At 49.8% G+C, this 26147-nt stretch overlaps 9 protein-coding genes across 9 annotated transcripts; 4 read left to right on the forward strand and 5 right to left on the reverse strand.

Annotated features, from left to right (window-relative positions):
• Positions 1 to 233: 233 nt before the first annotated feature.
• Positions 234 to 3653, reverse strand: FPRO_01424 (uncharacterized protein; the record flags this gene model as incomplete). The annotated part of the gene is made up of 6 exons (XM_031231628.1): positions 234 to 334; positions 389 to 2775; positions 2827 to 3055; positions 3106 to 3199; positions 3249 to 3394; positions 3470 to 3653. 6 exons carry the CDS (start codon positions 3651 to 3653, stop codon positions 234 to 236), a joined length of 3141 nt encoding a protein of 1046 aa, XP_031075049.1.
• Positions 3654 to 7193: 3540 nt separating this feature from the next.
• FPRO_01423 (putative uracil-DNA glycosylase) lies at positions 7194 to 8356 on the reverse strand (the record flags this gene model as incomplete). Its single annotated transcript, XM_031231639.1, has 2 exons — positions 7194 to 7950; positions 8007 to 8356. The coding sequence occupies 2 exons, from the start codon at positions 8354 to 8356 to the stop codon at positions 7194 to 7196; spliced, it is 1107 nt and encodes a 368-aa protein (XP_031075050.1).
• A 1210-nt stretch (positions 8357 to 9566) lies between these two features.
• Positions 9567 to 12215, forward strand: FPRO_01422 (uncharacterized protein; the record flags this gene model as incomplete). Its single annotated transcript, XM_031231650.1, has 4 exons — positions 9567 to 9594; positions 9667 to 9825; positions 9877 to 11817; positions 11872 to 12215. 4 exons carry the CDS (start codon positions 9567 to 9569, stop codon positions 12213 to 12215), a joined length of 2472 nt encoding a protein of 823 aa, XP_031075051.1.
• Positions 12216 to 13441: 1226 nt separating this feature from the next.
• On the forward strand, positions 13442 to 14058 carry FPRO_01421 (uncharacterized protein; the record flags this gene model as incomplete). The annotated part of the gene is made up of 3 exons (XM_031231661.1): positions 13442 to 13537; positions 13596 to 13724; positions 13783 to 14058. The coding sequence occupies 3 exons, from the start codon at positions 13442 to 13444 to the stop codon at positions 14056 to 14058; spliced, it is 501 nt and encodes a 166-aa protein (XP_031075052.1).
• Positions 14059 to 14332: 274 nt separating this feature from the next.
• Positions 14333 to 15078, reverse strand: FPRO_01420 (uncharacterized protein; the record flags this gene model as incomplete). The annotated part of the gene is made up of 2 exons (XM_031231672.1): positions 14333 to 14850; positions 14934 to 15078. The coding sequence occupies 2 exons, from the start codon at positions 15076 to 15078 to the stop codon at positions 14333 to 14335; spliced, it is 663 nt and encodes a 220-aa protein (XP_031075053.1).
• A 686-nt stretch (positions 15079 to 15764) lies between these two features.
• FPRO_01419 (putative alanine--tRNA ligase, cytosolic) lies at positions 15765 to 18851 on the forward strand (the record flags this gene model as incomplete). The annotated part of the gene is made up of 3 exons (XM_031231683.1): positions 15765 to 15849; positions 16007 to 18624; positions 18675 to 18851. 3 exons carry the CDS (start codon positions 15765 to 15767, stop codon positions 18849 to 18851), a joined length of 2880 nt encoding a protein of 959 aa, XP_031075054.1.
• Positions 18852 to 19129: 278 nt separating this feature from the next.
• Positions 19130 to 20749, reverse strand: FPRO_01418 (uncharacterized protein; the record flags this gene model as incomplete). Its single annotated transcript, XM_031231694.1, has 3 exons — positions 19130 to 19339; positions 19392 to 20364; positions 20406 to 20749. The coding sequence occupies 3 exons, from the start codon at positions 20747 to 20749 to the stop codon at positions 19130 to 19132; spliced, it is 1527 nt and encodes a 508-aa protein (XP_031075055.1).
• An 827-nt stretch (positions 20750 to 21576) lies between these two features.
• Positions 21577 to 22914, forward strand: FPRO_01417 (uncharacterized protein; the record flags this gene model as incomplete). The annotated part of the gene is made up of 1 exon (XM_031231706.1): positions 21577 to 22914. The coding sequence occupies one exon, from the start codon at positions 21577 to 21579 to the stop codon at positions 22912 to 22914; it is 1338 nt and encodes a 445-aa protein (XP_031075056.1).
• Positions 22915 to 23206: 292 nt separating this feature from the next.
• FPRO_01416 (uncharacterized protein) lies at positions 23207 to 25712 on the reverse strand (the record flags this gene model as incomplete). The annotated part of the gene is made up of 2 exons (XM_031231717.1): positions 23207 to 24646; positions 24693 to 25712. 2 exons carry the CDS (start codon positions 25710 to 25712, stop codon positions 23207 to 23209), a joined length of 2460 nt encoding a protein of 819 aa, XP_031075057.1.
• Positions 25713 to 26147: the final 435 nt, after the last annotated feature.

The following is a 26147-nucleotide window of genomic DNA, read 5'->3' on the forward strand; positions in this document are numbered from 1 at the left end:
AACGAGAAAGAAGAAGCTCAAAAAATAAGAAACGAGGTCAGAGAAAAATGAAGAAAGCAAATCAGCGTCAGCTGGTATTAAACGTGTGCAAGGATTGCGAAATGTGTCTCGTAGATGTGTCACGTCGTCGCGATTGTTCGTATAAAGGACAGACTTCGTCCATGCCGGCAATGAAGGAAGGGCGTATTACAATTCCACCTCGGGCTGAGATCGCCCGCCTCGCTGAGGGATACCTAATGGCGGGTGGCATTAGCCTGGGGACCATTTGTACCCTCCATGTTGTTCGTCAACTCGGCTACACGAGCCTTGATGCGGGCAACACGAGATTCAATAGCTGGAACATCGCGTTAGTTTAATATTCGGTATCAAGATTTCCATGTAGACTCACTCTCTTCTCCACTTGTATCGTCGTCGCCATCTCCGGTTCTGTTGCTGTTACTGTACGACGGCCGAAGCTGATCGTCAGGGCGAGTAGCGGCCCTCTCTGCAGCGTTCTTTCGAATTTGTGCCCAGCGGTCTTGGACTCCTGGACCGGCACTGTGACTCAGCTTCTCCTCAGGCTGTGCCGGTCCTCCAATCTGGGGGGAATGGCGGGGTGATCGAGGAATAGGAGGAGGCGTTGCATCGTCTTCATCATCCGAATCAGGAGCAAAGGCTGGCTGGTCCTGAAGAGGGCCTTGGTTGAACTGAGGGACAGCCTTCTGGGCAGGAGCCGAGTCCTTAGCACTGAGGGCTATCTGTGACTGATCGATAGTGGGCTCCGCGATATCCTGGTTCTTCTGAGGCGTATCAACTCGCTGCACAGGCTCCTCCATTGGTGTCACAAATTCAGCAGCAGGTGTGGGGGTAGGCATGTCAGCCTCGTCTGCTTGTGCAGGTTGAGGCACTGGAACACGTTGAATAGCGGCTGCAGGCTCAGGTGTGTCAGCTGGAGTGAGGGGCTTCTGTGCCTGGGGCTCTGGTGTTGCTTGGGTCTGACGGAGGAACTCATGAACATTGGCGGCAGCGTCATCAGGCAGTTTGGAGCTTCTGTTCTTGCGGAACAACTTCCGGAAACCGCGGTTCTCCTTTTCTGCCTTCTGGAGTTTCTTCTTCTTGTTCTCAGGGCTTGATGGAGTAGGAGAAACCATATTCTCACGAGCCAAGTCCTGGGGCGCCTCGTCCTTAGGAGGCGGCACAGGGCTAAGAGGGCTGACGGGAAGCACTGGTTCAGGCGTGGGCTCTTGGGCGGGCTCTGTAACTGGCTCAGGGGCTGGTGCCTGAACAGGTTTAGGTTGTGGCTGGACCTCGACGGGATGTTCTGGCTGTGGCAGGGGTTTCCTTGTTGTCTCGTTCGCAGTGGGCGAGAAAGTAGGCGATGTGATCGGGGATGCCACGTCCTTAACGGGCACCTGCGGAGGTTGATCCGGGGCTTGTGTGCCATTGTTGGAAGCAGCGTCACCGTTCATGCTCTCAGATGGAATGGGTGATACCATAGTTCCACGACCCGCATTGTTGTTGGCCATGTACAAATCCTTAATCGTTCCCTTATCATACTTGGAAACCCACTTCAGTGCTGATGAAGCCTCGCCAATGATTGTAGGCTGAAGGGTGAGAACACTATTAGTCTTCTCGGCCATGAGCTCAGCATCAGTTCGACCTCGTCGCTGATACAAGGGCTGTTGAGCTAGCTTTTTTCCTTGCTGTTCCTGCGCACGAAGTTGCGCAGCCTTGGCTTGGATTCTGGCATGAGTATCGGGACCGATGCTGGCCTTGCTGGTGCCCTGGCCAATGTTCTCGACTGACTTATTGGCTGTCGACTTCCGTCGGCCTAGGCCCTTCCCACGTTTTGTCCAGCTAAAAAGACCCTTCTTCTCTGCAATATATGCACCCTCCTGAGGTTCAGGAGCTGCGCCGGCAACCATTTCTTCCATCACGAGCCAACGGCCACTAGTAATCTTGGTTTCGATGACGGCACATCTTCCAAAGGCCGACTTGCGCTCTGCAGTCTCCTCAGGGGCAAGACTGGACATCCAAACCCACCAGAACGAATCGTCCAGTAAAAATGTTGCAATACTTGCGAGCTCCCCGGGCTCAAGCGAGTGATCATGTTCAAGCCTTGGTCGATGCGACTGAGAACTTTGTTGTCTCTGGGTTTCGAGAGGAGGCAGAACCTTGTCAGGGGGTAGAAGCAAGTTTGACCGAGCAGGCTGGTTTTCATCCACGAATCCCGAAGAAAGAAAGTCGGCCCAAGACGGGGTTGTCGGTCTACCCAGTCCGTTACCAGACGCAGGGGTTCTTCGCAGAGCGGGTGGCTGGCGTTTGTAGGTCAAAGCACTGTCGTCGTCGTCGTCATCCTCATCCAGAGTAGAAGAGAAGCCAATATCCTCGAATCGTGACCAGGAGGCGTCGCGCAAGCTTGTAGAGTGCTTTGAGCTTGAAGCTTGTGACTGATTGGCACCAGAAATAGCCTTGAGAACTCGGCGGCATTCGTCGGTCAAAGCCTGCACAGGGTCGTCGTACTCGGAAAACTCTTGTAATGCGCGGTCTGAATCACGATATTGGAAGTGGTTCGCTCTCCGAAGGAGCGCAAAAGGAGTTGGCGAAACGGTATCCACAATCATGACAACTTTGTTTGTGGTTGACATCATAAGAGAAGGTCGTTGAGGAGGATACTCGGTTTCCTGAAGTAGTTTCTGGAGGGATCTGGGAAGCATTGTAATGCCAGTGACGTTTTGCTCCGGTGAGAGGGATCTGAGGAAAGCGAAGAACATATGGCTTGTGGCATCGGCGGCACTAGTTTCTGGATAAGCAATCGCGAGCATCACAAGTCTCAGGGGCACTTACCGAAGCCAAGCATCATAACCTCCTTCAAAACCCTTGTTAGTATCTTTATGTTCGAATGCCCACCATGCTGCCATTCGTGAAAGCTTTCGCCCACCTAGGCCGTTGGACTTTCCATGCGCTGCAACAGCGGCCAGCAGGTCGAAGAAGTCGAAGATAATGCGCTGACGGGCACCATTCTCAACACTGATAGGAATGAACGTTTTGAAAGAGTCTCGGGCCATGTTCGAGTCTATAGCGCAAGTTAGTACAACAAGGAAACCTAAAACGAGAAGCGCATACCAATTTCTCCCACTTTGAACAGTTCATATGCATCCCAACCAACGATGCCCCCCTGAATGCGACTCCAGCACCACTTGGCAACTCCGGAAACCACCTATCTCGATATTAGTTACGATCATGCCCCTCTTTCCGCATATACTAACCATAGGTTCTGTCATGCGAAGTTCCTGTGTCAATTGTTCTCCCCGTAAGTTGGCATGAGATTCAAAGAAATGGCGAATAAAGGAACGAACAGCGCTGGGATCGGAGGTGGGACGGTATGGTAACAAGAGGAAAGGGTGATCGAGACCTGGTATGACATGGCGATCAGCATGCTGTACACACAAAGATACATATCTTGTATTTCATGTAATCAACGACATACCTCGAGCTTTGAGCTCTTCTGTGCAACATCGGATCAGCTCGTGAACTTCTTCAGGCTCAACATATGTGCGTGCCCAGGCGTCTGTCCATTGTGGTTTTTGTGGTAGCTGTTGTGTAGAATCGTTTGCGCCTTTCTTTTTGGACTTGCCATCCTTGCCCTTGAGGCGAGAAAAAAGGCCTGCCATTATCGGCTGTGACTATAGAATGATAGTTCGAAATCGGGAATTAAACGAACGCAGCAGAATCCCATGCGCTGAATATAGGAAAAGTGACGTCGGGTCGAGTCGAAGCAGATCTCAAATAAAGGGGCGGTGATCTTTCAGGAGGTGCCTTAAATAGGGTAGCAGCGAGGTATTCGTGATAATCTCCCCAGCTGAAGTTGTAAAAACCAAGGTTTTTGAAGGGTTGTCGATAAGAGAATCAAAAGTAACGAATCGAGGACCGTGAACCTTTTGGTGAGAAGAGAAGAGAAGAGAATTAGCAGGAATAAAAATGATGACGATGTCGCTTGTTGAAGATTGGATGCTGCTGCACACAGGACAAGGCGAGACGTGTAAGTCAGGGAAGGTGGGCATCGGGCAGTTTTGATGCGCACCTGCGGCAGATGAGCCAAGTTGGTTGGGTGGGCGTACAGATAAAATTAGTAGGGGACCCTTTTTCCCCTCTGCACCTCAGTTATTCAGAGGTTAACACAGAGATTGGCTACTGGGTATCGAAACGAAACAGAGAGAAGAAAGAATAGGAAAAGGAGGGGCTCAAAGAAGCCAGGGTTCAGAGAAAACAGATGAATATGGAAAAATAGAAAGAAAAGTTGAATCATACAAGAGGAGAAGGTAAAGAGGAGAAAAAGCGACTCTCAAGTCTAGATGAGACGACAAAATGAGAATTGTGAGGGTGACAGTGGGATGGGGGGATGTGCTCAGGGGGCGACTGGGATGCGCGACCAGGTTCATGATGGACTGGACTGGACTGGACTAGATGGGATTGGATTGGATGGTACGTACAATGGAAAAAGGAACAAGAGCACTAGGATTGGGAATTGGGTTCCTCGCTGGGATGAGAGGATAGAGAGCATGAACAAGAGCACATGGGGCGGGTAGGGGTTTGGGGGAGGGGGGGGCAATATGGATGGATGTGATGGGCGTGCATAGATTGAGCGAGTTATCATGGAGATGAATTAGTAGTTCACAGATCCAACAATATCTAACAATGTGGCTAAATAGTGTGAGTTGCTTGGTTGATAGTTGAATCAAATCTACAGCCTCTTATTGTGACAACGGTCATGCTGTGTAACACGATATCTTCAGAGACAATACACAACACACAATTGTACGCTGTAACAATGAGGCTGAGAGCCATGACACACAAGTTGCAAAGCAATTCACTGCCCTCAGCCTTGAGTCTCTTGGCCCATTCCAGTCTATGTCAAGGGTCCTTTGGGCAAGAAAAAGAATTCGCCAAGTTTCTTATTCTGAGGATAATCACTTTGCCTACTTCATAAGTTAGCCTGACGATGTCTCTAGACTAACGAGAAAGTCTTCAACCATCTTCTCATTTCCTAACAGCAGCCTTGATTTCTCTCCCGTCCCTCGAACAGAAATTATGAGAGTCACAGAGAGGTACACACCAAACACAACCATTGGATCAGCTAGCACTAGAAGACGGGACTCAGCCGTTGCACAAGGCCAAGGCTTTACTAGACGAGTGGATCTCCACGTTCCTTAAAGTTCTGCTTTTTAATTACCTTGAGCAAGCGGGCTGCCCGTGTAATTAGTTAATTGGATGGCCTCATGACCTTTTATCGCACCAGTTCGCTACGGGCACAGTTTCACCGGTCGATAAATGGCTTGCAGAAACCCTTCAACACAGCTCATAATCGTCAATAGTCTCTGAATATGCAGGTGACTTGAGTTCCTGGCAGCATACATATTCAGTACAAGTTAAGCTTCATCAAACGAGATCCAACTTGGGATGATGGACAGGGGTAATTACCGCCAGTGGCCCCTACAAGCGTGTCATCTTGGCGCTATGGTTGGACGCCAAAGCCTTTAGCTCATCATGTTTCCTGGGCCCAAAGATATGAGCAACCAAACGATACGCATTTTCTCTTATTGCGCTTTAATGCCATCAAGCACTATGGCGGGTGGTTCGCCGCCAACGTTTCGTAATCCCCGTGCCTCTTTTAGAGCTCCATTGCCATCAGAACGAAAGCGCCGCAACCATAACCTCTTCTGTTGCTCGCTTCCCTGCCAATAACAGCGCTGCTATCACAGTCCTCAGCCTAACTCCACGTCATGAGAGGCAATATCTGTCTTTTTCTATTACTCATTCCATATCGAGTCGCCCTCGGCCGATTGAATTGCTTCTTTGCGCTCTAGCTCATGGTTGAGCTGATCTCTCACCTGGGGTATCCCATGTTTGCTAGGAACTTCTCGCTTACAACAGGTTCTGGATTACGAACATGGAAGCTTCTTGGCTCTGAAGAGTCCAAATATAGCTGCCATTCTGACTTCTTTCCTAGCTTCTGGAGCTGCGGCCCAATGGCTGCAGCTGTACCAGTAGCTTGGCCATCCGCGGGGCTCATGGGTGTGAGTTGGCATCGCCAGCGCATCCTCATCCCACCCTCCCCAGGCGAAGCCGCTGCTTGGAAGCATTTTTGAGTGGTTGTCTGGCAAGAGTTTCCGAGATCGACGCAATGAGTTGGCATCTCCTTACGCAAGATGGCGAAAAATAACTTCCATGTTTGACATGCAGATGAATTGTGATGTAATGCACAGTATGGCTCTAGGGCTCTAAGGTGAGGCTCTACTGTCAGTCTGATGTCTCCCAAACTGGAATGTAGATTTTGCAATTTGTCTCAGCTTTATCGAAACCCTCGCTGGCTGTAAACCCCTGGGTTAAATGACCCAATGGTATAAGCCAGTGCAGAGGTTGTTCCCGTTATCTGCCATGGGTCCATGATTCGCCTCATGGCAGCTCTGGAACCCTAGTCGCAAAAGCTCATCTCAGCTTAACATATCCATGAATGCTTTTTCTTCCTTAAATACGCTCATAGGCCACCAATATTTACAAGAATCGGTATATGCCTTGATTGACGCAGGTCCTCGCACAAGAGGGTAGCCTGGAGTGACCTACAATATTTCACGCCAACATATGTAGTCAGTCTCATGCACCTCGGCATCCTTTACCAAACATAGAGACGACAAGGTCGCCTCATTCTTCTCGAAACGAAAACGTATCACCCGCTTCGCCTTCGCCTTCGAAGAAGATACCCAGATGAGATCAGTTCGGCGGGCTGAACAGTGGGGATGCATTAACAATCTCTTAAACACGGACCTTTCTCTTAACCGCGAACATGATACGATAAAAGTGTTGCGCATCTGAGATCAAGGATCTGCCTCAAACCGGAACTTTCTGTCCCTTCCGGCTGCGCCCTGATTCCCGAAACAATCTATCACTTTATGCGTCAGGTTGTGGGGAGTTGCACCAAGTGAGGATCACGTATTGAGCGTCATAATATTCCGAACTCACCCATTCATCCTATAAACCTTTTCCAATATCCAGGTACATAGATTCCCGAGGCTGATCCTACATTGATCCCTGACCCGGAACCGAAAACTTAATAGTTGAAAAGCTGTCCCTACGCTTGCATGCCAAGTACCTTTCCCTTAGTGTTGAACGCCGTCATTACACATACACTCCCGAGTTCGAACAATTTTCAAACACTACTTTTCTTTCTCTTTCTCCTCTTCTTCAGCCAACCGAAGGGCCTCTTCGAGAGCTTCCTCATCTTCGTCGAAAGCATCATTCTCCTTGTCCTCCTCAACCTTCTTCACCACTTCAGGCTTAGTCTTCTCAATGACCTCGGCCTTTTTGTCAGCAGATTTAGCCTCTTTGGCATCGGCTTCCGTCGCTGGAGCTTTCGTGGATGTGCCAGGTCCGAGTGCCCAGTCAATCTCTCCTTCAGGCCCATATCGTGTGACCAGCCAGTCATTGGCTTTTCTGAAGTGACCGCAGTCAAAGAACCCCCTGGAAGCACTGAGAGGGCTAGGGTGGACACTCTGTAGTACAAGATGCTTGACGCGATCGATCTTCTGCACTCGCTTGCCGGCTGGTGTTCCCCAGGCCATGAAAACAACACCCCTTGTTCTCTTTTGCGCCACTAGATCAATGACTCGCTGTGTGAGCTTCTCCCATCCTCGATTAGAGTGCGAGTTGGCTTCGTGGGCTCGAACTGTAAGGCAGGTGTTCAACATGAGAACACCACGATCTGCCCAGGGGGTGAGAAGACCTCCTCGGTTTGGTGGTGGCTCGAAATTAGGATAGTCTTTCTTCAGAGCAATATACATGTTCTTGAGTGAAGGAGGTGCAGGAGTTGGGGGTCGAACGGAGAATGCCAATCCATGAGCCTGGTTGTCGTTATGATAGGGGTCTTGACCAACAATGACAACCTTGACATTGCTGAAAGGGGTATGACGGGACCTATAAGCTATAGGTTAGGAGCTGCCACAGCAGGTAGAAGGATATTTCGTCCTTACCAAGAGTAGATATCGTTCCTAGGTGGGAACACCTTGCGGCCAGAGCTGATTTCTCGATCCAAGAATCGCTTCAAGTCCAGGAACTCCTTTGTGACAAGATCGTCCTTGAGGTGCGCTAGCCAGCTTTCATCAAGAGTATCAATTTCGAGCTGCAAGAGCTCTTTTTGCTCTGGCTTCAAGGAAGCCACCCACTTGGCCTTATCAAACTTGACGGCTGGTGCGGGAGCACCAGCACCAGCACCAGCAGGCTTAGGAGCTGCTCCGAAGAATGAGGCAATGTTGCCATTGGCCTTAGGCTTCTTCGAATCGTTCCCGGTAGAGGCGCCTGCTTTGCGCTTGAGGGTCGACATGGCGATAGCTTGTATGTGGAGACCGATGGTGGGAGGAGGTGGATGCACGATGAGCCCTCGACACGAGGGAGGGACTCTTGCGAGGAGAGCTCGAACGAAACGAATTCTGGGCAATTAACACAAAACAATCCAATTACACAAATACGGTACTCATGAAAGCAACGAGGGAAACCGTGAGTATCGCGAGTATATGCTGATATCTGTGGTAGTACAATGCGTAGAAATGAGAAGAGTATCGCCGTGAGAATTCGGGCTAAAGTGGTGATGCAAGGCCCAGGAGTCATTTAAATGCAAGCGCGTTAAGTAAGACGCGCTAGCTCCCAGCCATTAACGCGGTCCCCGTGACTTTCGCGTTGAGGAGGCTTGGAGAGACACTAACTGCAGGGACCTGAAACTCTGAGTGGTTGGGGCCTAGGATAGCTTCAGCACTAGCAAGCCACGCCGTCAGTGTACCAGGCATCAGGTCCAATAACTCCAAAATGGGCAGTCGCCGAAGCGATATTTGAGTATAATTGCTTCTTTTTGTTGAAAGTGGCTATCAAATAGAGTTTCGGCAGATTACAGCCATTTGAACTGAATTAACGGGGGGTTGCTGAAGTTTGGATCGTCCTTGCGTGCTTATATACAGACAGTATGTTACGCAAACTTATCACCTGTTGTACGATTTCGAATAGATTTAACGGCATCATTAGAAACCGTTCCAACGTGAGTCTGTGAGCCTGCATAAGCCAAACTGTTTGCCGTGCTTCTACTGATTGAACATGATCTTTAAACGCGATTGTGGAATCTCAATAGGTTGGTGCATACGGAGTATATACCTACCTATGTGTACTTAACTAGAGAGCCAATCTGATTTCGTACAGTGCTTACTGGGTGTATAACTTGCACTGAAATCAAGGCAGGTCTAATTGGAGCTCAGCTCTTTTAATTCAAACACAAAAGCCGTTCTCGTTCATCTGTCTGTCACCTGATGCTGAATGAATGTAATAGGGTCGTAGAGCTTGTCGGTCCCTGGCCTAAGATTGCTTAATCATCAGCCATACAGTTCTACGCTTTTCCCTTCTGGGCCGCTGCATTACCTCATGCAAGCTCCGACCCCATCTGGACAGCTTGTAACTCCAACACCGTTGGCCTCACCAAATTATTACTCTGCATTATAGCCATGCTTTATAGCAGAATTGACCTTTCCGGCACATAGCAGCTGCCAACGATGCGTCAATCGATAGTCTGGGTCCTCCGTTAGTCTCCCATTTCGTACCTTGCTGTAACACGCGACAGCTGTCAATTTGGCTTGCTGACTTCTTTATTAGTGCTTTGGCAGGTAACCACAGGACTCGGCACAAATGTCAAACATTATGACGAAACATATAAGGATAAGAACCTTGAAGGAGCTGAACAGAATCAATATATCGCTTCTCCAAAGACCGACGTCGTTGTCGATCAAAGTCAGCCTGCTGGCCCGCAACCTGGTACGACTACTCCCACCACCAACAAGGCGCAAAGACACTGACAGCTTCCAGGCGCGGAACTGGTCGATGCGGCAAGAATAGAACTCACCAAAGCCCCTCAGCCTTTGCATCGCCGAAAGCGAAGACCTTCGGGGCTCGTTGGAACCGCTCTGCGTTACATACTTAAAGCCATTCCATCTGGTCCGGCAACAGCCCCATCGCAGTCCCAAGAGACCACAGTCAACGGCGCTGTCGCAAAAGCGGTTGAATTTCTGGAACAGGCCGCACAGCAAAACAACTCCGATGCTCTCTACTTGCTTGCAGAGATAAACTTCTTCGGCAATTATAGTTACCCAAGGAACTTGGAGGTGGCCTTTAACAACTACCATCAACTTGCAACTGTCTACGGAAATTCAACAGCCCAGTATATGCTGGGAGTCTACTATTCGACCGGGATCGGTAACGTTGTAGAGCGTGACCAAGCCAAGGCGCTCCTCTACTATACCTTTGCCGCTATTCGTGGAAATGCTCGTGCGGAGATGGCAACGGCCTTTAGACATCACGCTGGTGTTGGCACGACGAAGAATTGCGAGGCAGCTGTGAAATATTACAAGCGTGTCGCAGACAAAGCTATAGCTTGGTACCGAGCGGGCCCTCCTGGTGGTCGATCCTGGATCCATCAGTCATGGCGAATTTCTGATGACGACGGAGGTATCTACGGAGAAGGCGCGAGTGCTTCAAGCTCAGGCATGAACGCATTCAAGGCCAGCCCTGGCTCTGATGCGAATGCCGCCATAGACGATGTGATTGAGTACTTGGATCTTATGTCTCAGAAGGGCGATTCGAAGGCCTCGTATAACCTCGGTCGCATATACTATGACGGCCAACGAGGCCTGGAACGAGATGTTGACCTAGCACGTAAGTACTTTGTTCTGGTCGCATTACGTTACTGGAAGAAGGACGGTCGCCTAAGCGAGAACCCGAAGCCTGGAATCGAAAAGATTGCCAGTAAGGCTGCTGGGTATTTGGGTCGGATGTATTTGAGAGGCGACGGCGTTCCTCAGAATTTTGAGCGGGCCAAGGTGTGGTTCGAGCGTGGCATTACACAACACGATGCCCAGTCACAACATGGCCTTGGTTTAATGATGCTTCATGGCTACGGTCAAAAAGAGAACGTGAAGAGGGCTATGGAGCTCTTCAAATCCTCAGCCGATCAGGATTATGCCCCGGCCTTGGTGCAGATGGGTCAACTTTACCTGGACCAGGGTGGCCAGGAAGATGTCAGGATTGCCAACAACTATTTTGAACTGGCCGGTAGGCACGGCAATATTGAAGCCCACTACTACATCGCAGAGATGATCCATCATGGTGTCGGACGAGAGAAGCATTGTCCTGCATCCTTGACGTATTACAAAAGCGTTGCCGAGAAGGCAGAGCCCCTGGTGTCATCATGGGGCGATGCTAACGACGCTTACGAGGCTAGCGATTACGAACTCGCATTCCTTGAGTATCTTCTGGCCGCTGAGCAGGGCTATGAGAAGGCCCAGACCAATGTTGCCTACATGATAGATTCTGCTCAAAATGGGGTTTCCATTTCGTCATTACTTGGACAGCCTCGAGAGAAGAGTGGTCTTCTCAAGAACCCATCTCTTGCTCTTGTTTACTGGACGCGATCTTCCAGACAGTCTAATGTTGACGCATTAGTAAAGATGGGTGATTATTATTACCATGGTATTGGTACTGAAGAAGATATCACAAAAGCTGTCCAGTGCTACACCGGAGCCTCCGACTACTCCCAGAGCGCACAGGCACTGTTCAACCTCGGTTGGATGCACGAAAACGGCATTGGTCTGGTACAAGACTTTCATCTCGCAAAGAGATACTACGATCATGCCCTAGAGGTAAACGATGAGGCATATCTACCAGTCACTTTGAGTCTCCTAAAGCTTCGCCTTCGAAGCGCTTGGAACACGCTGACACATGGACCGATACACTCGATCCAGGATGAGCCCAGTGAGTTTCTCTTGTCAGATACGAATCCTAGGTACATACTTACAAAGCCTCCAGAGCCTAAGAAGGATCGCTCATTCTCCGAGTGGATCGCTAACTTCCTGCGAGAAGACAACCAATACTATGAGGAGGAGCATTACACCGGAGGTGATTTATACGATGGTGCTCTCGGCGATGGACAGGGAACAAATGACGACGATGGTGTTCTAGAAAGCATCCTGATCATTGGGGTCACCTTTTCACTTGTCTTCTTATTATGGTGGAGGCAGCGGCTTCAACAGGCGCATCAACAAGCAGAAGACGCTCGAAGACGAGAGCAAGGCCTCCCCCCGAACCCTCGTCTCGATGGTCCAGGCCCCGACTTTGCTGGCTGGGGGGCCGCTGGAGGTGTAGTTTTGTAGAACCTCAGAAGCAGCGTGGTTATTTATGTCGTTAATAGCATTAGAGCGATGGCGTCTTTGGATTGGTTGTCAGAATATGATAAACTTATAGTTGCAGCCTTGCACACATAAGTGTAACGGTTACTGACATGAAAGTGAAGTTTTTGAGTTTTGCACGACCAGAGGAGTTGAGCGTGCACGATAGTTATCTAATGAGGCCAGAATGTCCGTGTTTACCTCGGTGGCTTCTGGCAATGCAAGAAAAGACGAGATGTTTCAAGTAGCTATGAGGCTGAGCTGATGGCTGCTTGTCATACGCTAATACGGTACGGATGTCGATCGATCCGTCTCACAGTCTACTGAGCATGATTTGTACAGTAATGCTCACTGCTGAGTCTCATTTATGTGCAGGGCTTGTGATTCTTATCATGGCAGAGTCTTATTCTCCTCGTGAAGGATTCTTCACAGCAACCCTCACCTTGAGTAAGCTGAGGGGCTGACTACCAAGACTAGCTAGTAGCTGGTTAGTCGATACCTTATTCAAAGACAATCATCTTATTAACGGAGCAGCGATATACTTGTACATAGGAGACAAAGAGGGTGAGGTGGGTGCATTTCTTGGGCTTTGTGGCTTGTCTTAGGCTCGTAGCCGCTGGGACGTGACAACAACCCTGCCACTGTCAGCCTGTGAAACTTGAGGAGTCGAGCGTAACGTAACTCTGCCGCATAGATCGTCGCGTCTACGCACGATAAAGGCACTGGCAGTGGCTATCGCCCCCTCCTGTCCCCTTTCTTGTCTTGCCTTTGTACACTGGAGCGCCCGCTTAAAACGGGGAAGGGTAAGTCGTATTTGTACGACGGGCCTTTACGTGAAAACCAACCTTCTTCTCCCTTTGGAATTCTTAGCATATCCTCCTAATAAACTCCTTCTAGTCTCTTTCTCGACCCTTCATCATCTTCTTACTCACTGGGGGCAGTTCTTTTTCCATTCAACAAGTGCTGACTTTGACATCCATTCATTTATCCCTGCGATTGGGGGTTGCTTGCGCATTGGATCCTTCAGGCACCTAGCACCTGGCACCTTGGCAACCTACTGTGAACTTTAGTGGAGGAGAGCACTTCCAATCACCTGTACGGACCTCGGAGTACCGTTCAGCGTACCTCGTACTCGGTTGATTTCCATCCATCTCAAAAATCAACAAACACACGCAACAGCCTATTCTAAAGAACGATTTCTTATCGCCAATATGGCGAGTTTCGTGAGGTATGCGCTTGAGCGCAGGGACGATGACACTTCCGAGTACTTCACCGACGACGACGATGTCTATTGGTGGTATAGCAGAGTAAGCATCCATCATTAACTTTCGTACGTTCACGTTGCGCATGCTAACTCGACAACAGGAGGGATATATCGTCAAGTGGACTATCCTCGCCGTGATCGTACTTCTTTTTACACTCTGGATCGTCGGAGGATATTGGCATGCAAAGAAGAGAATCCAAAAGGGCTTACGGCCACTAGCATATCATAGAGTAAGTCGCACCTGTGATATGATACACATCCAAAACACCAATTCTAACCCCTCTGCAGTGTTTTGTTAGTAGGCGCATGATGGCTCAGGTCGATCCCCGTTACGCATATCCTCCTAATGGATACTACTACGCTCCTCCTGGCAACTACGCCCAGCCTGGCGGTTATCCAATGCATAACATGCCTCCTCCGCCAGTCTACGACCCATCACGACCTCCCATGTACGAAGAGCCCCCGAATGCCTCAAAGATCGACCCAGCGCAAGGACAGCAGAGACAGACCGATGGACCGGTAGACTATTATGCTCCTCCAACAGGACCTCCGCCTCCGCGATAAACGATGTTAGGCGCTGGAAAGGTTCGATTGAGAGGCATGCATGTATGGACGGTTGTTTCTTGAGCCATGTGACGGTTCATAAGTCGCTGGGCGGCCACGTCAGAAAGTATGAAATTGAAAGTCAATCAATGAATGTAGTTAGCATAGAAATACAAGCAAATACCGGCGTTCAAGCGCCAGGTTCTCTTTTCCAATTCACAGTGAACAAACTCCAGTCGCCTTGGGTATATATATAAGTGTGTGTATCGGGCGTCACAAGTGCGGTTCCCTTCCTCTAGTCCAAGTCCATCGCGTCTGGGTCGTCGTCTGTACTCGTGGCAATACCAGTACTCAATGTGGCGTCTTGTATCGTTGGGGGCTCCGTCTTACCCTCCCTTTCTAGCCGCTGTAGCTCTCTTGTGCGATTTCTCGACTCGATGATGGCCTTGCGCACACTATCTTTGTCCTCTGGCACCGTCAACGACTTGGGATCACTATACAGCACTACCTGCATGCCGGCTAGTTCTCCCTCGCTGTTGGCTAGTACCGATGGGGGGATGCGATTCGCGCGCAGGTGCTTCTCGATATCTGGTAAGAAGACGAGCTTGCCCGGGTCATCGCTTTCGCTATCGGAGGAGAGCTCGTCATCAATGTTGTAGATGTATACTTTATGTTTCGAATCGTCTAATTGCATGGTCTCATCGGGCACTGGATTCGAAACAGCATTTGAAGAGGTAGGAACTGGAGCAGCAGAAGAAATTGGGGTTGTTGCTGGTTGCTCGACAGGGACGTATAACTTGTTTCCGCTCCGTTCTGTCGGCACGATGGGTGTTAGTTCATGGGCATTGCAAGGATGAGGACGATGTAACGACTAGGAAAACAAGAATAAAACATACCCAGATTAAGGAGACTCAAGCGTTTAGAAAGACGTTCATTATCTTGTGTCTCTGCCTTTCTCTTTCGGCGCAATCTTCTTGTCTTATCGACCCCTTCGGCTACAGCTACTGTAGCTGGGGCGGAAGATGACGGGGATTGTAACATGACCGCAATGGGACGGGTCTCAAGCAGTGGTCAATTCGTAGTCCACCGAGACCTAGTTAAAACGGCGAACTTTTAAACCCTTCAACACCTGGACTATCCGACTGAAGGTCGAATCAGCGGCTCGGAGAAGGACACTGGCAACCACACGTGGCGAGGATGAAAATTTGAAGTCTTGACTTGTCTTTTGCGTGACGGCGACGGGCTTCCTTTTCTTTGGCTAAGGTAGGGATTGGTTTGGTTTGGTTTGTCTGTCCTCTGTCCCTCGAGGCTCGATGTGGGCGTGGATCAATCGGGTGAGTGTCACTAGGGGCCGAAACGGAAACACTGCAGTGAGCTTCAGCGGTTGCGGGCGTTGGAGTCGGCGCTATAGGCCCCGGAGCTTGAGGACGATTGTCGGCGCGGGAGAGCGTGGGCCTTATGTATCCGTCTCGGTCTTGACTCATTCTTGTAGAACTTTCTACCCTCCTCCGCCTGCGCCTGCGCCGCCACAGCAACTCCATCTCCAACTCAGACCCCAGCAACGTCAACTTCTCCTCCACAATCTTCAATCAGAAACCCCCACTACCACCACGACGATTCCTCCACGGCCGACAATCACTGCAGCGCCTGCGCGGAATATCTTCAGGACTGCGACTAACAAGAGATTGCCTTTTTTTATTCTACGTCGGTCTTATTCCAGCGCGACCATGGCCGAGTCAGAGCTCAAGTGGCCCGCTGCGCGCGTGCGCAAGACCTTTCTCGAGTACTTCGAGCAGAGGGGTCACACAATTGGTATGCGATTGCGATAGCGCGGGCACTTCGTCTCACTGCACTAAAATATATTGAAATTATATCCAATTTCTCGACAAGAACAGCCTCAACACCACTATTTACTTGGTTTTTCTCTCCTCTGACTCACAAATCACTAACAAGACTTCTTCTGCTTCAGTCCCCTCTTCATCCGTCGTCCCTCACAATGACCCCACCCTACTCTTCACCAATGCCGGCATGAACCAGTTCAAGCCCATCTTCCTCGGCACCATTGGCAAGACGGATCCTATGGCCGGCCTCAAGGCCGCTGTCGACAGTCAAAAGTGTATCCGTGCTGGTGGCAAGCACAACGATCTCGACGATGTCGGCAAGGATAGCTATCACCACACATTCTTCGAGATGTTGGGTAACTGGTCTTTCGGCGACTACTTCAAGAAGGAGGCTATTTCATATTCCTGGGAACTTTTGACAAAGGTCTATGGTCTGGACCCCGATCGTCTTTACGTCACATACTTCGAGGGTGACGAGAAGTTGAAGCTGGAGCCTGATTTGGAGGCCAAGGAGCTCTGGCTCTCGGTTGGTGTTCCTGAGGATCATATCCTTCCTGGAAACATGAAGGATAACTTCTGGGAGATGGGTGACCAAGGTCCCTGTGGTCCTTGCAGTGAGATCCACTACGACAAGGTCGGTGGAGGCCGCAATGCTGCCAGCCTCGTCAACATGGATGATCCTATGGTTGTTGAGGTTTGGAACAACGTTTTCATGCAGTATGATCGACAAAAGGACGGAAGCCTCAAGTCTCTCCCTGCCAAGCATATCGACACCGGTATGGGCTACGAGCGACTGGTTTCTGCCCTCCAGGATACAGTTTCCAACTATGCCACCGATTGCTTCACCCCTCTCTTCCAGAAGATCCAGGAGGTCACTGGCGCCCGACCCTACGCTGACAAGTATGGCAAGGATGATGCCGATGGCATTGATACCGCCTACCGTGTAGTTGCTGATCACATCCGAACCCTTTCTTTTTCCATCGCTGACGGCGCTGTTCCCAACAATGACGGTCGAGGTTACGTTGTCCGACGTGTACTAAGACGAGGTGTGCGATATGCTCGAAAGTATTTCAACGCCGATATCGGCGCCTTCTTCTCCAAGATTTTGCCTGCACTTGTTGACCAGATGGGCGAGCAATTCCCCGAGCTTGTCAAGAAGCAGCAAGACATTAAGGAGATTCTCGATGAGGAGGAGGTCGCCTTTGCCCGCACTCTAGATCGTGGTGAGGCTCAGTTCGAGAAGTATGCTGCCGAGGCCACTAAGGGCGGCTCCAAGAAGCTCGAGGGTGATGTTGTCTGGCGACTTTATGACACTTTCGGTTTCCCCGTGGACCTTACCCGATTGATGGCTGAAGAGCGAAGCCTCGAGATTGACGATGCTGAGGTCGAGGCTGCTCGAATCAAGGCTCGTGAGGCCAGCAAGGCTGTCAAGGAGTCTGTCCAGACTTTCTCCAAGCTCAATGTGCACCAAATCTCCGAGCTCGAGAAGGATCTTAAGGCTGAGCGAACTAACGATGACGCCAAGTTTGCTCAGGGTGACACCAAGGGTAAGGTCCAGCTCATTTACGACGGCCAATCCTTCCTTAAGTCGACCAAGGATGTACCCGAGAAGACTGCTCTGGGTCTTTTGATCGACAAGACCAACTTCTACGCCGAATCAGGTGGTCAGGTCGCTGATACTGGACGCATCGTCATTGACGATGTTGCCGAGTTCAAGGTTCTTGATGTTCAGAACTATGGCGGCTATATCTTACACAACGGTTATGTCGAGTATGGTACACTATCCTCTGGTGACGAGGTTATCTGCGAGTATGATGAATTGCGCCGATCTCCTATCCGCAACAACCACAGCGGTACTCACATTCTGAACCATTCCTTGCGGGAGGTTCTTGGTGATGATGTCAACCAGAAGGGTTCTTTGGTGGACAACGAGAAGCTCCGTTTCGATTTCTCTCACAAGACTGGCGTCAAGATTGAAGAGCTCAAGAAGATCGAAGACATGTCGAACTCATACATTCGCCGTAAAGACAAGATCTTTTCTAAGGAGGTGGATCTGGAGCTTGCTCGCCAGATTGAGGGCTGCCGTGCTGTCTTTGGCGAGACCTATCCCGATCCTGTGCGTGTTGTCTCCATCGGCAGAGATATCGATGAGATGCTCGCCGATCCCAAGAAGAAGGAATGGCGTCAGTACAGTGTTGAGTTCTGCGGCGGCACCCACGTTGAGCAGACTGGGTTGATTAAGGACCTCATCCTTATTGAGGAGAGTGGTATCGCAAAGGGTATTCGCCGTATCATTGCCTACACTGGTGAGGCTGCTCACCAGGTTCAGCGTGAGGCTGATGAATTCTCAAAGAAGATTGATGCTCTCGACAAGTTGCCATTCGGTCCTGAGAAGGAGGCTCAAGTCAAGGCCGTGTCTGTGGAGCTCAGCCAGCTAACCATCTCGACCTTGACGAAGGACGAGTTCAACAAGCGTTTCCAAAAGATTTCTGCTGCTGTGACTGCTGAGCAGAAGAAGCGCCAGAAGGCCGAGTCCAAGACTGCGCTTGATATCGTCCAGAAGTACTTCGAGGCTAACAAGGATGCCAAGTGGTTCGTTGGTCGCCTGCCTGTCGGTGCCACCGGCAGCAAAGCCCTGCCTGATGTGGTCAAGCACTATCAGGGTAAAGATAAGGAGAAGACTGTTTACCTGTTTGCTGGTAGCAAGGAGGAGGGTGCCGTTGCACATGGTGTTTACGTTGGAACTGTAAGTCTACCCCTAGAATTAGAATTGCATACACTAACTAACTATTTTAGCATCTTGCTTCTCAGGGCGTCACTGCTGAGCAATGGGCTGCCTCCGTGTCGGAGATTATTGGTGGCCGATCGGGCGGCAAGGAGCCTGTACGACAAGGCCAGGGCACTAAGCCTGAGAACATTGACGAAGGTGTTGAGACTGCGACAAAGTGGCTCAACGAGAAGCTGAAGCTGTAAAGTTCGAAGAACAAGGAAGTGTATTTCTACTCTGCTCAATGGGAATTCATGATTGTTCATTCACCTGGGAGTAATGTCGGGGATCTGGTCAGACAAAAGGAAGGATATAGAGCGTTTAAATAGGCATGGTCATTTACCATTGCCAGAAGAGAAATACGAGAATAAAGAACACCATTGATGACATATTGGTTTGATGAGAGGGTATATGCTGTATCTTTTCCCAACCCGGATGTATATCTACATGGCCTTTTTCTTTGGCTTTTGTTACACGGCTAATTTCATACAGTTACAAGAACGCTGGCGTTGCGATAATTTGATATCAAGGGGTTCTCGCCGCTTCGAGTTTCGGTGTCCTCAACATATGCCCACTTGCGCATGAAATCACCATGCGACATAACACGAGTCAACTTGCCCGTGATGGCGCGGTAGATGGCCTCTGTGACGCGGAAATCTGTTGGGAAAAGAATATCGAAGTATCCTTGATGAACCTATGTGATCTTAGTTTACCAATATTCAATGACAGTGGGCTTCATAGCTTACCAAGGGGGTTGTGACGGGCACCATCTTTCTGTGGTACCGTGTCTGAACAACAGGTGCATTCATACCCTTGACAGCTTGAGGGAGCCAGTCAAAGTCAGATGTTACAAGACGGTGGCCTGGGAAGTACTTCTCAAGAACGTCAAAGAACTGCATCAGCCGTGTGGGGATAAATTCTGGATCTGAGAGGTTGGCAGCAAACGGAATCTTGGTGGATAGATATCGTAGAACGGCATTGCTGGGGTACGGTTTAGGATAGTTTCCCCCTGTGGCGGCGTGTCTGACACGGAAGTATCGCGCAGCAAGAGGGTCCAACTCCTGAGAGTAGAATTCGTAAAAGTCGCCGTCACCATCGATTAGCACGTGGCCTTGCAGGGGCTGCTCAGTAGCAACGTCGTAGCGAATACCATCGTGGGAGAAGTTATCGAAGACCTCCATGGCGAGAAAGAAACAAGGCGACGGCACGTATTGGTCCCAGTCGAAGATGGAGCGGTTGATAATCTCGACCTTATCCGCATGGCCTCGAGACGCAGCTGTGGAGAGAAGATGTCTGTTTTGCAGCGCAGCGAGTGTGGAGGAAATCTCGATGATGTTGAACTTTGTGCGAGCGTACACTTGAGGGTCGACTTCTCGGATGTAGTCCAGGATGTTGAGCATGAGCGTTCCACGACCCGCGCCCATTTCGTAGATCAGAAGATCGTGGTAGGGGTATGTGGTGAGACGATAGTTTGTGACGAGATAGCGGGCGATTGCTTCGCCGTAGTATGGGCGAAAGAGCTCGGTAGGCGTATGCCATAGCTGGCGTGTTGGGTTCTCTCCTTCTCGCTCATCAAGAATATCCTCGAATTCGGTGTATCGACGGCCTAGCTCGGCCTGGAACTCAATCTCATCTCGCATTGAGTTGAAGTCGAATGGCTCGCCCGGGCTGAAGATGACGGCTTGTTTGGAGAAGTATCCATATGAGGGATTGTAAAGACTGTCTATAGCTTCGTTATTCTACTATTCCGAGAGGGATACTCGAGTGTCATGCCGTCAATAAAGTCTCTCAGCAGCATCTTGACCTTTCGTGGTCGTTCGGTTCGTTGCTTGAGCTCGTCAATCGATATGTAAGGGTACTCTGCAAACTCGGTAGATCGGTCCTGGGGCAGGATGTTCGTGCGCTGCTGCCATCTACTCTCGTTTTTCTTCATTCCGCGGTCACTAGAGGGTCGTCCCGCCACGTAGAAGCGGCTCTGATGGCTGACGATAGTGGTGGTTCGAAGGCCATTGCGAAGACCGGCGAGGTTTCTGACGCCTTTGCAGCCTGGAGGTCGATGGTGGAAGAGCTGGCGGAAGATTTGCGCCACAATTGGGGAGTCCATGCTGTAGAAACTCCTGTTATATCGTCGACATGTTCGTTCTTGGGAATTTGGTGTTTTGAGGATTGAGATGGTTTACATTGGATGATGTGGGTCTCAGCTGGTCGGGTGTACCTCGGGTTGAGAGTGAGAGCAGAGGAGTTGCCAATTTATACTCGCGTGATCATGTGCGAGTTTTCCTATTATAGATTATGAATGGCTTCATCATTTGGGCTTGATATAATTGCCGTGTGAGGTTAAATTTTGTCCTTGCTATCGAACGCCTCTTCTCGACAAGCTGTCGTAAGTTTGGAGGGGCTTAAAGTGAGGTTATAGCCAAGATGGGTCAGCAAATGTTCTCTTGTAGAATCATTGGTAGAATAGTAATCAAAGGCTTCTCAATAATTCGACCCTAGAGATCATTGATTTATTTTAGAGATTAAAGCATAATTGTATATATAATGGATATCCTGCTATAGAAGTCAAGAGGCAAGAAAACTTAGGACCTCTAGTGTAGGTAGGTAACAAAAAGACTTGGGATAATTTAGCGCAATTTAGCAAAGACCTAAGGACAGTACCTTATACTGACTCTAGATTAGGTGTCTCTGGCACCTGAAGTTTATAGCGCTGGTGTAGTAGACTAAGCTCCACATGACATCACGGACACGAGGGTTCATTAATTCTACATAGCATGTACTCATACCTCAACACCAAGCTTTAGCCAAGATCATTCAAGTTTCAACCGCAACCTCAACTCATCAGAAGCGCATTCAACAATGCAGGCATTCTAGCTCCCCAGTGAATGTCCAACTGATGAGTTCATTGGGTACGCTAGCTAAAGACTTCCAAAAATGGCGCTCAGTGACCATCCAAAAGCCTACGGCACCGCTGCCGTTGTCTTCGCCTTCACAACTGGCATCCTCGTCACTTTAGGATTCAAGGACTTTTACCCAGATCTTGAGCGTCGGTTCCAGCGCAAGAGACGTGCAAACACGGGCGGTGGCCGGAGATCGAGTCTTTTCTGGGGAGACCCTGTTGAACTTCAGGATCATGAGTCTCAACCTTCGTCGCCAATGTCTTATGATGTTGTGAGGAATAGCTTGGTAGATGGTATAGAAGCTACCATCGGTAACACGCCTCTTATAAAGATTCAATCATTATCAAAAGCCACAGGCCGGGTCATCATGGCCAAAGCAGAATTCCTGAATGGCGCTGGAAATTCACCCAAGGATCGTGTTGCACTTAACATGATTCGAGAAGCCGAATCAAAGGGTCTACTAACACCACATAAGGGTGATACGATATATGAAGGCACAGTAGGAAGCACGGGTATCTCACTCGCAACTCTTGCCCGAGCAATGGGCTACCACGCCCATATCTGTATGCCTAGCGATATGGCTCTCGAAAAGTCCGATCTACTCCTCCATCTTGGCGCAACTGTTGAGCGAGTCACTCCCGCACCTATCACAAGCCCCGATCACTTTGTCAACCTGGCTCGGAGGCGTGCGGAAGAACACGCCAGCAAGGCCAAGGATGGCAGCAAAGGTTTCTTCGCAAACCAGTTTGAGTCCGATGCCAACTGGAAAGCACATTTCAATGCAACGGGTCCCGAAATTTGGCGGCAGACGAATGGCCAGCTGGACGCCTTCGTCGCAGGAGCTGGTACAGGAGGAACAGTCTCTGGTGTGGCAAAGTATCTGAAGGAGGAGCAGAAGGCAACGGATATCAAAGTCGTTCTCGCCGACCCCCAGGGCAGTGGTCTCTACAACAAAGTCCGCCACGGCGTTATGTACTCTTCGACAGAACGTGAAGGCACAAGACGTAGGCAGCAGGTTGATACTATGGTCGAAGGCATCGGAATCACACGTCTGACTGAGAACTTCGAAGCGGGCCGCGAACTCATCGACGATGCTGTGCGAGTAACGGACGCGCAAGCCTGTCGCATGGCGCGCTGGCTAGTTGAGCACGACGGTATATTCATCGGCAGCAGTAGCTCTGTCAACTGCGTCGCCGCGGTTGAGGCAGCTATGAGACTTCCAAAGGGGAGTCGTGTTGTTACTATCCTCTGCGACTCTGGAACGAGACATCTGAGCAAGTTCTGGAAGCACATCAAAGAGATGGGTCTGGAAAGCGAAGAGGAGGCGACGAATTTGTTTACTGAGCTAGGGATACCCGGCCATGATGAATGAGGTGCGAACGAACTGAAAAGGATGAGTGGGTTATGAAAATGAAGCTCATGTATATAATAGATAATATCTTCAATCGACTCTCAACTTTCCTATTCAAAGACTTAGAAGCAAGAAGACTTAATATTAGAATCTTGAACCTAAGTAATGAAAATATCTAGGTAATTTAGCCTAAGTTTAGGGGACTCTTTACTAAGTTTATTATAATATCCTCCTTTTGAGTTCTTGCTCCCCGAGGGTCCAAGTTTGATGATACTCCATTTGATCTAGTGTTTCTATCAAATAGATTCTGTCCTCATTTTGTACTGTGATCGCTGTCATAATTCGCCATAGCAATGTGACCATATTCCTCGTCATCTGTAAGATTGGACTCGGGCGTCCAGGGTCTTTGTTGTTGCTGATGAGTATCGTGTGAAGATTCAAAACGTCGAGGAAGAGGACGGTTGGCTTCCTTATCAGCTCCAACTGGCTTGCGGGGGATAGCAGGCATATCTTCATGTTGAGCTTCAGTAGGGCGTCGGGGCAATGGCGGTCCCGCTTCATCATTCGGTCCTGATGATGGCTGTACTTGACTCGCTACAGGCCTTCGGGGCAGCTTTGATGCTTCTTCTTTTCTGTCCTGAGGAGTCGGTCGTTGAGGAAGCGGCGGATTCTCATTGCTGGGCTGTTGTGGTGAATTTCCCTGGGCTGGGGGCTGTGATGGCGACACAAGAGCCGGAGGAGAGATATTTAGTCCATGAAGATCCTTTTCGATTTGCTCTTGGTTCGGCGACTGAGGGCTCTCCTTTCCCTCAACTGTAGTCCCTTCGAAATCGATCAGCTCACCCTCGGCATGACGGTCCTTCATCAAAATCACATCATCCTTTTCGATCTCGGATGTTGTCTTGATTCCAACAAATCCACACTTGTTGAGAATCTCACCAATGAGGTCGGGATATCGGAGGTGTCCACTGACGGAATCACTCAGATCGAGGTTCTGGATACCTTGGACCTCTTGGATATTCTGTAAGCCAGAGACTCCCATGGAGAGACTGTGAGCCCGGTAGACGAATCCGAGAATCATATCGTTCTCTGAATAGACATTGAAGATCTTTCCAGAGACAACAGTACGAAGAGTACGCCAGTGAGGAGGAGCTGAAGGGGCCGGAGCGCCGATGATGACAACTGAATCAATGAGACCAAAAGCGTGCCGCTCAGCAAGGGACTGCAAGCAGGCATGGATCGCTGTAGCACCAAGGGAATAACCAATTAGAGTGACAGGCCTCTCGCCTTGGACTTTGTTGATCAGAGCATCAGCAAGTAGCTGGCCTGCTTTTCGAGATCGGTTGTGCGCATGGCCAAAGGGATTATCAATGTTGGAAGCAGCAGCAAGTACCTGGATAGGCCAAAGAGCCGCAAGCAGGGTGGCAAAGGCAGTGCGCTTTATGATCTCGACCTTGAGCTTCTTCCAGGCAAAAGATTCGACCATACTTCGTAGAGCATGTCCCAAGGCAATGAGAGACTTCATCTCATAGCGCAGAGCGAAGACCTCAGAATCGTCACTAAGAATCCGCCATGGTTTCGTCACGTCATCCTCATCACGAAGCCATCCGTTGATTCCGATTGTAACACGCAGCCGTCGTTCCTGTGCTTGTGCTTGGTCCTGCTCTGCATTAAAGACCTCTCCCCATTCACCCCTGAGAGGGATGAAGCGGAAGTCCTCAACTTCCTTTGCGTACTTGTCCATCATTTCACCCTGCAATGTTAGTCGGGAATGAACAGGATTTCAAAAAGTAACTTACAGTCATCTTTCCTCCATATGCACCGAACAAAGCTCCTACAAGGGCACCATTCATCCAGAAAATACCAAGAAAGCTAGCAACACCTCCCAAGCCCACGCCACCGAGGATACCACCGACAGCTCCAGCGACAAGAGGTGCTGCCAGACCACCAGTGACGCCGATCACAGCTGCACCGGCGACAGAAGCAATCCCGACTTTCCAGAAACGACTGAACTTGTTCTCTTCTCGGCGCTTGGAAGCTTCAGCCTCGGCAGACATGACCTCCTGCTGCTTATCTTGGTCCTTGGAGGATTCGAGAAGAGTCTTGGCGATTTCCATTTCCTCCTTGATGAGGAAAGTCTGGGAAATCTCAAGAGAGGAAGCAAGATAGAGCGCAAGTGCTCGGGTATGAGCGGAATACTTGCCCGTGGAAAGCAGAAGGAGCAGGATACATGATATGGCCTCTCTTCTGTCGGCAGCAGGGATAGTCGTCAGTCTTGTGGGGATAGGATGATATAGAGCCTGAAGAGAGGCAATATCCTCAGACTTGTCTATCTTATTCTCCCCAAAACTGATGAGATTCTCGCCTTCTTCGGGTGTATCGAGCTTCTTCTTTTCAGCCTCCTGTTGATGTTTGCGCCTTTCCTCCTGGATCTTGTGATCATCCTTGACACGAACAATCTCCTCCAACTTGGGGATGAATTCTTTTTTCCACTCCTTCAAATGCTTTATAGCAGCTTTCTGAATACGTAGTGCCTGCGCCGATGGCTTGTTCGGCTGCTGCTGCTGCTGCTGCTGCTGCTGAACATTTGGATCAGAGTCATCATTCCTGGGTGTCGACGACCTATCCTCGTCTCTTGGTGTAGAAGGTCCACTCCCACTTCGAGGGGTTGATAGGACAGGGCCAAGCTCATCGTCGGAAGCTTGAAGTTGATCACTCATATAAGTAGTGATCTCATCAACGAGCTTGAGGAGGGCTTGGCGACGCGCGGGGTTGAGTGTGATGACGATCTGACGAGGATCCGAGCATGTTGGCGCCATTTTGATGATATCGACCCGGACGAAACTTCAGACAGGTTTATTGCTAAACAGGCTGGTTATGGGCAGTTGGTTTGGTTATATAGTACGCGTTGGCTGTGGTGTCAATAAGTCATGGCCTGAGCACGGCCCGTGTATATGCAGGATCAAAGATTAAACGCTCAGTTTGAGGCTGAAAATCCTACTTGCTAGGCAGTGTTGTTTGTTGGTTGTGTAATACTGAAACATGCAGTCGTAGGCTCTAGGCTCAGAACTGAACCCCCGAAACCTGGTGTGAGGTGCAGATGTGTTGTAATTGGTGTGATGTAATCACTGAAGGAGTCGTAATATGCTTAGGCCTTCGTCACGTGCGAATGACCAAGAAGATACAGATTATCCTCAGTTTGATAGAAAGAAATGGAGGATATTCGTTTGATATATTGCACTGGACCGAAAACG

The sequence above is a fragment of the Fusarium proliferatum genome (genome assembly GCF_900067095.1).
Source record: "Fusarium proliferatum ET1 genome assembly, contig: FPRO_scaffold001, whole genome shotgun sequence".
NCBI classification, from domain to species: Eukaryota; Fungi; Ascomycota; class Sordariomycetes; order Hypocreales; family Nectriaceae; genus Fusarium; species Fusarium proliferatum.